This window comes from Mustela lutreola, chromosome 1 (assembly GCF_030435805.1).
Source record: "Mustela lutreola isolate mMusLut2 chromosome 1, mMusLut2.pri, whole genome shotgun sequence".
Lineage (NCBI taxonomy): Eukaryota > Metazoa > Chordata > Mammalia > Carnivora > Mustelidae > Mustela > Mustela lutreola.
Window position 1 is genome coordinate 280,601,966 of NC_081290.1, and position 9,370 is coordinate 280,611,335.

The window sequence follows — 9,370 nt, forward strand, 5'->3', positions numbered from 1 at the left end:
GTGATTAGCTTTGGAAAATTGCTGGAGGCCCTATGGGGAAAAATGCTCCCAGCCCGGTGACTGATAACAACTCCCGGGGCCCTTATCTGCGTTCTCCCGGGCTGCTGCCGTCCCCGGGGGGCTCCCCAGCGTGCTCCGGGGGCTTCTCTCACTCTCAAAGGGCTGGAGACTAGAGCCAAGGAGTTCCCTCGGTGGGGCCTGGTGGGGCCCCGTATGAGCTGTTCATTTGTGCCTTCGCCGCCCAAACATTTATTTATTAGCGCCTGTCATGGGGGCTCTGAGTCAGCTTTCTTGGGCTCAGATCCCAGCTGGGTGCATTTCTCATGTGGCTTTGAGCCGTGATTTGACCCTGAGCCCCAGCCTTGTGGGCTGGCGGAGGAGGCCGGGAGCTGGGGCCGAGGAAAGGGTGGCCACTGCTGGCCGGAGCAGCCGGGAGCCAGAGGGCCGGAGCGGCCCAGCCTGGGGGCCCAGGGTGCAGACTGACGGGACAGGAGCTGAGACGGCAGAGCAGGTTGGGGCGGGCAGGGGGGCCGGTGGCTGGGGCCTGACGGGGGTTGGGGCGGGCAGGGGGGCCGGTGCCCGGGGCCTGACGGGGGCTGGGTGCTCACCATCTCTTCTCTTTCCTCAGTATGGCAAGAAGAAACTCAAATACCTGCCTTACAATCACCAGCATGAGTACTTCTTCCTGAGTGAGTGCTGGGGGCCCCCTCGAACCGCACTCCACAACGGCCATCTGCCTTCCCGACAACCACCTGCTGCCCCTTCAGACCCAGGAATCGCCCCTAAGCCTGTTCGAGCACGAAGGGCCGCCCCTCCCCGAGAACTGCTCCTGGCCTGTGGTGTAGATGGGACCCAGAGGCACAGGGTCCCACACTCAAGCCCCCCCCCCACCCCCCGCCGTTGCGGAGAGGGGTGGGGGAGGGGCGCTGGTTGGGGGAGGGGTGTGTGTGCTCCCAGCCCCCGTTCCGTGCTCACCGGGCTCCCCCTGACTGACTGGTCCGGCGTGGCGGGGCAGGACAGATCAGGGCATGTGTAAGCGCCTCTGCTCTCCCCACAGTCGGGCCGCCGCTGCTCATCCCCGTGTACTTCCAGTACCAGATCATGATGACCATGATCGTACGCCACGACTGGGTGGTGAGTCAGGGGGTACGGCTGGGCCGGGCTGTGGGGGGACAGGGGCAGGTGGGCCTGGGGATCGGCTCGGTTCCCCCTGGGCCCTGCATCACTCTCAGTAAGGGAACATGCTCTGGGCCACGTGGCCAGGAGCCAGGGAGGCCACAGCCCTCCATGTTCCCCCGCTACCCACACACCGTGGGGCCAGTGGGGCCGTGGGGCCGAGCTCCCTCAGAGAGCTGGGCCCATCTGTCCGCCACTCCAGCCATTGTCTCCCACGAACCCGTGTCCTGTGCGGCCCCGAGAGCCCATGGGCCGGGACCACCACGCTCCACATGCTCAAGGGAGGGCAGCTGAGCAGTCACTGGGCTGATAGGGGGGTTTGTTTGCTCAAGCTGCCCACCAAGGCCTCCCTGTCCCACCGCAGTGCTCACAACTATGGAGGCCAGAAGTCCCAGACGAGGTGCTGTCGGCGCGGGTCCTTCTGAGGGTGGTTAAGGAGGACCAGGGCCAGGCTAGAGTTCTCGGCTGCTGGGCGGCTGGGTCTTCTGCCTGTGTCTCGGCGTCACTGTCCCCATGAGCATCTGTGTCTGCGTCCGGGGTCCCTTTTCTTAAGAACGCCGGTCGCAGTAGACTAGGGCTGCAGCTTAGTGAATTACATCGGCCATGACCCTGTCTCCAAATAAGGTCACTCGAGGCCTTGGGATTAGGGCTTCAACATGTGCATTTTAGGGGACACAATCCAACCTGTAACACCAGGCTTGGAGTCACCAGATTCTGTGTCCAGAGAGCGAGTGCAAAGGGGCACGTCCCCGTCCTTGGCATCACGTGTGCACGAGCGGGATTCGGCATAAAAGGTGGACGGAATGACCTGGATGGAGCAGTCAGCCATGGGCGGAGCCTGCTTGTGGGAGAATGGGTTTTGTGGGGACACTCAGTGGAGGGTCCCTTAGGTATTGCGGGTTGTTTTTTTTTTTAATCCAGTTTCATCAATGAAAATATTGAGACTCTGAGAGCTTGGGACTTACCCAGGGTGACACCAGGGTCGAGTGCTAGGACCTAGGCCGTGTCCCATATTGTCCCCCCACTTCAGCTACCAACCTCTCTCGAATAACACCAACCTCCCTCGTGTTTCTGGAGCGTCTGCAGGGCTTCCAAGTACTTTGCTTTGTCCTGTCTCGTTGGAACTGTGGGCAAAGGGGCCACACCTGGTGATTCCGCTGGTGTTCTAGAAGTCTCCACCAGCCCTGTATTGGTAGAACCTGTACCACCCACTGCTAGGACACGATATTTTTCCAGAAGTGAGCGTTTCTTCTGTACTTCCTGTGTCCCAGCATGGCCCCCCACGTTATGACTTTTGACCCTGGCTTAAGAGCACAATGACATGGGCCGCAGAGATGGAGTTTCTGTGTCAGCTGTGCCATGGGAATTTGAACCCAGATCTCTCACCTATGGTAACTGCTGTTCCCATGGGGCTCCCCGGGCCCTGGAAGGAGCCACACAGCTGAAGAGGAGCTTGACCCTGGCCGGGTGGGGTTTCGTGGAAATCCACTGCTGGGCGGATTTCCATCAGCTTTTGTGGCAGGTGACTCCTGCCTGAATATATACCTTTTTTTTTTTTTTTCTTTTTTAAAGCTGTGCTTATTCCCCAAGGGACAAAGCACTCACTAAGGACAGCGCAGGGAAGGAGAGAAGACTGCGTGCCTGCCTGGGATCGGGTGGCCGACTCAGGGAGATTTGATAGGGCCCCAACTCGGTGGTGGGGAGACAGGGCAGCCCTGCTTTTGCCCCTGCTGGGGAGCAGGTCTCTGGCCGGGTGGGAGGGACGAGCCTCCAGCCTTGTGCTCCTTCTCCAAAATAGCGGACTGCAGTCCGTGCGCGGGACTGGGGATTCAGAGCAGATAAGTTCCGGTGCCACCACCCCAGGCGTCCAAGACTGCGTGGGGCAGAGTTGGGTCCGGCGGTGGGCTCTTCTTTCGTTTTTGTTTGTTTGTTTGTTTTTAAGATTTTATTTATTTGACAGAGAGAGAGACAGCGAGAGAGGGAACATAAGCAGGGAGAGTGGGAGAGGGAGAAGCAGGCTCCCCGCTGAGCAGGGAGCCCGATGTGGGGGCTCCATCCCAAGATCCTGAGATCCTGACCTGAGCTGAAGGCTTAATGACTGAGCCACCCAGGCGCCCCCCGGCTTTTCTGATTTAAGGTAACAGAGAGCTTAGGTGCCAAGTGCAGCCCTGGCTTGGGGCCATAGTCCTCAACGGGAACAACTCTCTTGGGCCAGCCGGCAACACCTAGAGACCTGTTTGATGGTCACAACACAGGGGAGATGGAGCGCTCCTGGCAATCGGGCATCTAGGGGGCACCTAGCCGGGGATCCTGCCGAGTATCGGGTCAGGCACGGCACAACCCCCAACGGTGAGGGCTGTTCCAGGCCCAGATGCTAGGTATGGGGAGTACAGGGGCTGATGCACTCTGAGAACCTCAAGGACAGTGGTGTTTACCATCCTGGCAGTGCTGGGTGGTGGCCACATCCTGGATATACTACCCAGCCTCCCTCCCTGGAGGGTCTCTGTGTCTGACACCACGACCTCTCTCTCCTGAAACTCTCCCTGTCAGCCTCCAGATCCTATCTCTGCTGGTTCTCCTCCACCTCTCTGTTCCCCCATATTGCTTCACACCCTACCCCTGCAGCCCGTGGTCCCGTGGTCATGGGTCCTGCACGAGAAGAAATAAGCATCTTCCCCCGTGGATATACAGTTCCTTCTGCCGCACTAGTTGCACACACAAATGAAACGAAGGGGAATGTGGTGGACAGTAGGAGCAAACCTGTCACACTTGCTTCTCCTGCCCCCTTAGAGAGCCCTCGCTGGATCCCAGGTCATGCCCCGGGGCCTACTGCCAAACCTCCAGACTCTCCCTTCCCCTGGACCGCCTTCTCAGCTGATAGCACCCATGAGGGGACGAGCATGGATTCCTCATGACTAAGCTGTCCCCAAATGCAACTGCCCCGGCCTCCTAGATTGTTCTGGAATCTCTATCACCTCCTCAGAGCTGTGGGCCCTGCTCTCAGTCTCCATCATTTCGTGTCTGGGCTACCGGAATAACCTAATCCCTCCATCTCCAGTTGGCAGAGCTCTATTTTAAGATTTGAATGTGACTGCTTGCGGCGGTTTTCCGTTGGCTGAGAGGTAGCGGTCAGCATCCTGAGGCAGACACGGCCTGGCCGAATCCCCCTGCCCCTGGCGAGCACATGGGACACAGGATCTGCACGTATGCCCAGCCCCCTGCCCGTGCGCCTCTGCTCATCGCACCGCAGTCTTGCCTATCTGGGCTTTTTGTCCATACCGTCATTCTGCAAATGTGTCACACGGTCTTGACCTCTGACGTAGCCCAGCCCAGCTCAGGCACCACCTCCCAACGAGGGCCTTTCCTAAATCCGAACATCACATCAGGACCACTCACGTGCTCCCCTTGCTGCTGTCCCCTTCCGTATGATATTGAAGGGATCTCTGTATAAGCCTGTCCTTCCACACACCAGGCTTCCGAAGGAGCTGCTTTGGCTCCTAGCACCCAGCTCTGCCCGCGGGTAGAGAGGAGGCATGCACGGGATTCGTGGAGCTTGACTGCACATAGACTTGAGGATAAGTTTGTCAAGCAGAAGGGGGGCTGGGGGGGGGGGGGACAGGAAGCCCAGGTGGAAGTGAGGCCGGGTGCACGTGGGTCCAGAGGCTGTCCGCATAGGGTGTGTGGGTTGGCATTTGAGGGTGGGATTTCATCCAGTATCCTCTAGTGGGGAAGGAGGTGGGTGGGGGCTTTGAGGATGGCGGTGTCACGGTCCACGTTAGGCACAGAGGCCCAGCTGAGTACTCACACCGGCAGCCTGACCCGGGGCCTGTGCTCGGATCACTACCCTGCTGGGACTCTGGGGAGGAAAAGTCATGGGGGAGAGGAAACCATGCAAAGGCCCTGAGGCAGAAATAAGCTGGGTCAGGGTGGCTCAAGAGAGAGCCGTTCCGGATCCCACCGAGCTCTGTGGGAAAGGCGGGTTCTGCTTGGGGCTAAGGAGGCGGCTCTGGTTGCCATGGTAGCCGAGGGCGAGCGGGAGACCCATGGGGACTCTGGCTATGGCCCCGTGGAGGCACTCAGACTTGGGATGCAGAGAGGAGATAGGGACCCCCTCCTCAGGGCGCCTGCCCGTGGGGTTGCTGTGGAGGGGCGGGCGGCAGGGCATCTGAGGGAAGCGCTCACCCAGGTGAGGGAAGACCTGTAAGTTCAGGATCCCATGGCCACCCCAGAGAGGGGCAGGAAGGGAGACGGGACAGGAGGAGAACTGGGCATGGGAGGGGGACCAGCATGTCAGAGATGGCTGGGGGGCCCTTATGGAGAGGCTGGGCAGTGGCGCTGGCCTTTGCCCTGCTAAGAAGGAGATTCCCAGGTGTTGATGGGTTAGAAGACAGCGAAGGGCAGGGGCTAAGTGGTGGGGGTGGGGCAGTCTATGTACCTTCAGAATCCCTGGGACCACGAAAGGGCTGCTCCTGGCTGACAACCTGGTCCCTGCCGTTTCCCTGAAGCAAAGTCCCAGTGCCCTCCTGCTGCTCAGACACTCAGCATTTCCCCAGAAGCAAAGACAGTCACCAGCCCTGTGCAAGCAAGCGTCACATGCTCCGTGGACCTGGTGCCCAGCTTCCTCGAGGCCCACTGGGGGTTCTTGGACACTTTCGCCTTGAGGGGCTTGTGAGGGGCTGTGTGCACATGGGTGGTCAGGACGCGGAGCCAGGTGGGTAGCGGCCCCGGATCAAATTCCATTCTCTCTGCAGGACTTGGCCTGGGCCTTAAGCTACTATGCTCGGTTCTTCATCACCTACATCCCTTTCTATGGTATCCTGGGGACTGTCATCTTCCTCAACTTCATCAGGTACCTGCTGCTTGGCCTTGACAGGGCTTTGACACAGGGACCCCTGGGGAAGGGCTCCGAGCTCCCTGCTTCCTGCCCTGGGCCTCCCGGCCTGGCCTCTTGGTGCACCTGCCGGGCTGCTGGGGCTAGGGGAGAAGGTCTGTTCCCACCTGGCCGGACTCCGTGGCCACTCCCGTGGCTCCCGTGCTGAGCTGTGTTGTCTTCCAGGTTCCTGGAAAGCCACTGGTTTGTGTGGGTCACGCAGATGAACCACATCGTCATGGAGATTGACCACGAGCCCTACCGTGACTGGTTCAGCAACCAGGTGAGGGCAGCCGGAGCTCACACTGGGGCCCCGTGGAGCCTGTGGGTCCGTCTCCACACCTCCAGCCCTTGGCTGCTCAGTGGGCCCTGGACCACGCTGGGCTTCCCTGCCTGTAACCTTCCACAGGGAGGGACCAGCGGGGAATCTGGATGGGCCAAGGTCTCCCGGCCAGGCAGCTTGACAGGGAGGGGTTGGGCCTCTCGGGAAAGAGATGGAGCGCTCATTCTCCCATCTGCTCCTGGGCTCTCACCCCTCCCCTCCGCAGCTGGCAGCCACCTGCAACGTGGAGCAGTCCTTTTTCAATGACTGGTTCAGCGGACACCTCAACTTCCAGATCGAGCACCAGTGAGCACGGGCGGGCGGGCAGGCTGGGAAGGTGGGTGGCTCTGGAGGAGGGAGGAGGTCACCAGCCCTGTCTGGGCGTGGGCAGCACATGGGGGCTACCTCCCTCCCCACCCTGGCCAGGCCTCCCGAGCGCATCAGGCCTGGAGCCTGGTTCTGCAGCCCACCCACTGAGGTCGGGGGGAGGGGCTCACCAACCCGAGGGACAGCCACCCTTCCCATGTGGCCCCAGCTTTGTAACCATAGAGAGCTCACCACTGGTCTCTTGAACCTTCGAGCCTAGCAGGGCAGGGGGACCGATCCCTTCATTGACAAGGAAACTGAGGCACGGCTCTTCCCCACCTCCTGTGCACCAGCCTCAGTGGGGGGGACACACACAAGGAGAGCCGCAGATGGGGTCTCCCCCACCCTGACTGCTGCTGTCTGTGCGGGCTGTGAGTAGGGGGCGGGAACGTCCTCACTCTGTCCCCGCTGTCCCCAGCCTCTTCCCCACCATGCCCCGGCACAACTTCCACAAGGTCGCGCCGCTGGTGAAGTCTCTGTGCGCCAAGCATGGCATCAAGTACCAGGAGAAGCCGCTGCTGAGGGCCCTTCAGGACATCATTAGGTAAGGGGGGGAGGCGTCTGCGGCTGCTGGAGCCCCTGGAGGTCCCTGGGGCTCAGCAAAGAGACAGAGAGGTGCGCAGCTGGGACTGGCCATGGTGAGACTAATGGCCACCAGAGGACGCAAGCCCCTGGGGCCCAAGTGTCCCCACCAGGGCTCCTCCCTTACTAGGAAGGACCCGGCTTCAGCTCTGGGCTGGAGGGGGACCCTCCCTTGGTCCTCCCTCAGGCTGTCCCCCCGGGAGCCCTGAGCAGACAACCCTATAGTCCCTCTGAGAGCCAAGAAGCACCGCCCACCCCCCAGCGTGGCCTCCCCAGCGCCCCCCTTCCTGGGTCCTGACGGTCCCCTCCTCTTCCCAGGTCCCTGAAGAAGTCCGGGGAGCTGTGGCTGGACGCCTACCTCCACAAATGAAGCAGCAGCCCTGGGGCTGCCCACGGGGAAGGGGGAGCAGGTGGGAGTGCTGGCCACAGGGAGGGGGGCTTTTGTTCTGAGGGGTTCCACAAGGCTGGGGTACATGCTGGTTCGGGAATCCCATCTTGGTCTATCTCCTGTTTTCCTCCGCTTTCCCTGCACTTCTGTCTCCGACACCCTCCATGGGGCTGTCCTCTCTCTGATGGCCCTTCACCTGCTCCCTCCCACCCCCAGGAGCCAAGAGAGGTGCTCTGTCCCGGCCCCCAACTTCTGTCCCCAAACTTTTGCCAGGCCAGAGGTCCACAGAGACGGCCTATAACACCCCTGTCCTGCTGCCTGGTCTCTAGGCCTCACACCTCCTTGTCTCCCTCAGATACTTCTGAGGACCGTGGCGGGTGGGGGTCCTCGTTGGGCGCCACGGCTCCCTGGCCTGTAGGCCTGGCCCCACTGTCAGCGTCCCCGTCACTGGTGTTAGGGGGTGTGTGCGCCTGGTGCCCCCGGCTCCCTCGCGGCCTGCACTGGGACCCGGGCCTCCCTGCTGCCGCCCCTTCTCTTCAGATACCCAGGGTCCTGACCCTGATCCCGGCTCCCTTTGCCCGCAGCGCAGCCAGCTCAGACCTCGGGGCCCAGGCAAGTGTCCTTGCCCTGCAGGAGCCCTCTGACCCGGGGCTTGTGCTGTTCCATCTCACCACCTGCCACGTCTCCCCAGCTCCACAGCTTGGGACCCGGGGGCCAAGGGGGCCATCCTGAAAGTGGGCTTGGCCAGATCAGAGGATCAGCTGGCCTGTCGGCTCAGCCCTGTCTCCTCGTCCCCCAACATCCCCTTCAGCTGTTTGTCCGGGCTGGGCGATCGGACCTTTCTCCAAGGTGCTCTGTTACCTGCCAGGCAGTGCCCACCAGTTTCTAGCTGCTTGGCCAAGTGGCCTTGAGCCCTTCAAGCTGCCGGAGGGCGCCTCACACAGCCCAGCTCCATGCGGGGGCTGCTAGTGGGGACGTGCTCACACTGTCTTCTGCTCTCGCCTGTCCTCTGGTTTTTTAATCTTTTGTTGCAGAGACATTCTGACGGGGTTGGGGGGAGCTGCGACAACAGGGCTGGGCCTTGTCACAACCTTCTACCAGCTGCCTCTTTAGGCCCCTGTGGTGGGCTGAGCCCGGCTCACTCATGGAGGCCACAGGGACCCCAACTGTGGGAGCTGCTGAGGCCGCTGCTGTCGAGAAGGCAGTAGGGGCCCAGGGGGAGGCAGTCCCAGAGGACGTGACCCTAAAGATCTGGGGGTTTGGGAGGGAGACGTGATGAAGGTCAAGTGAAAACTGCAACAAGGAGTTTGGGGCCGGAAGCCAGGCAGCCAAGGGGGTGGGGAGTGAGCGGGAGGGAGGGGCTCCGGGCTGCTGCGTTCGGAAATCTAACCCACTAACCAATATTTAGCTTCAGGAGAGGGGAGCAGAACAAGCTCAGCGGGGGCGCCTATGGGAGAGAGCTGTAGTCCCCCAGCTCCCCCGCCAGGGGGAGATGCATCTTGTGCGACGGACCTGCAGGTTGCCATGGCGACCCAGTGGCGAACACAGGCCCCAGGGGCTGTCCTTCCAGGGACACAGAATGGATCTATAGGGAACTGATGTTAATTTTTACCATATCGCTCCCCCACCCCTACATTTTTTGGAAATAAAAGTAATTTTATTCTCA

The 9,370-nt window shown here is 61.1% G+C and overlaps 1 protein-coding gene across 3 annotated transcripts in view; it reads left to right on the forward strand.

The window, feature by feature from the left end:
- FADS2 (fatty acid desaturase 2) overlaps nt 1–9,370 on the forward strand; it is a 30,959-nt gene extending 21,589 nt beyond the window's left edge. For 2 of the 3 annotated variants that reach the window (XM_059144185.1, XM_059144203.1), the window contains exons 6-12: nt 629–689; nt 1,058–1,134; nt 5,928–6,025; nt 6,233–6,329; nt 6,595–6,674; nt 7,153–7,278; nt 7,635–9,370. In XM_059144185.1, the coding sequence (XP_059000168.1) occupies nt 629–689; nt 1,058–1,134; nt 5,928–6,025; nt 6,233–6,329; nt 6,595–6,674; nt 7,153–7,278; nt 7,635–7,686 (591 nt within the window). In that variant the 3' untranslated portion in view covers nt 7,687–9,370. The remainder of the gene's footprint in view (nt 1–628; nt 690–1,057; nt 1,135–5,927; nt 6,026–6,232; nt 6,330–6,594; nt 6,675–7,152; nt 7,279–7,634) is intronic. The other variant, XM_059144196.1, reaches the window with a different exon arrangement.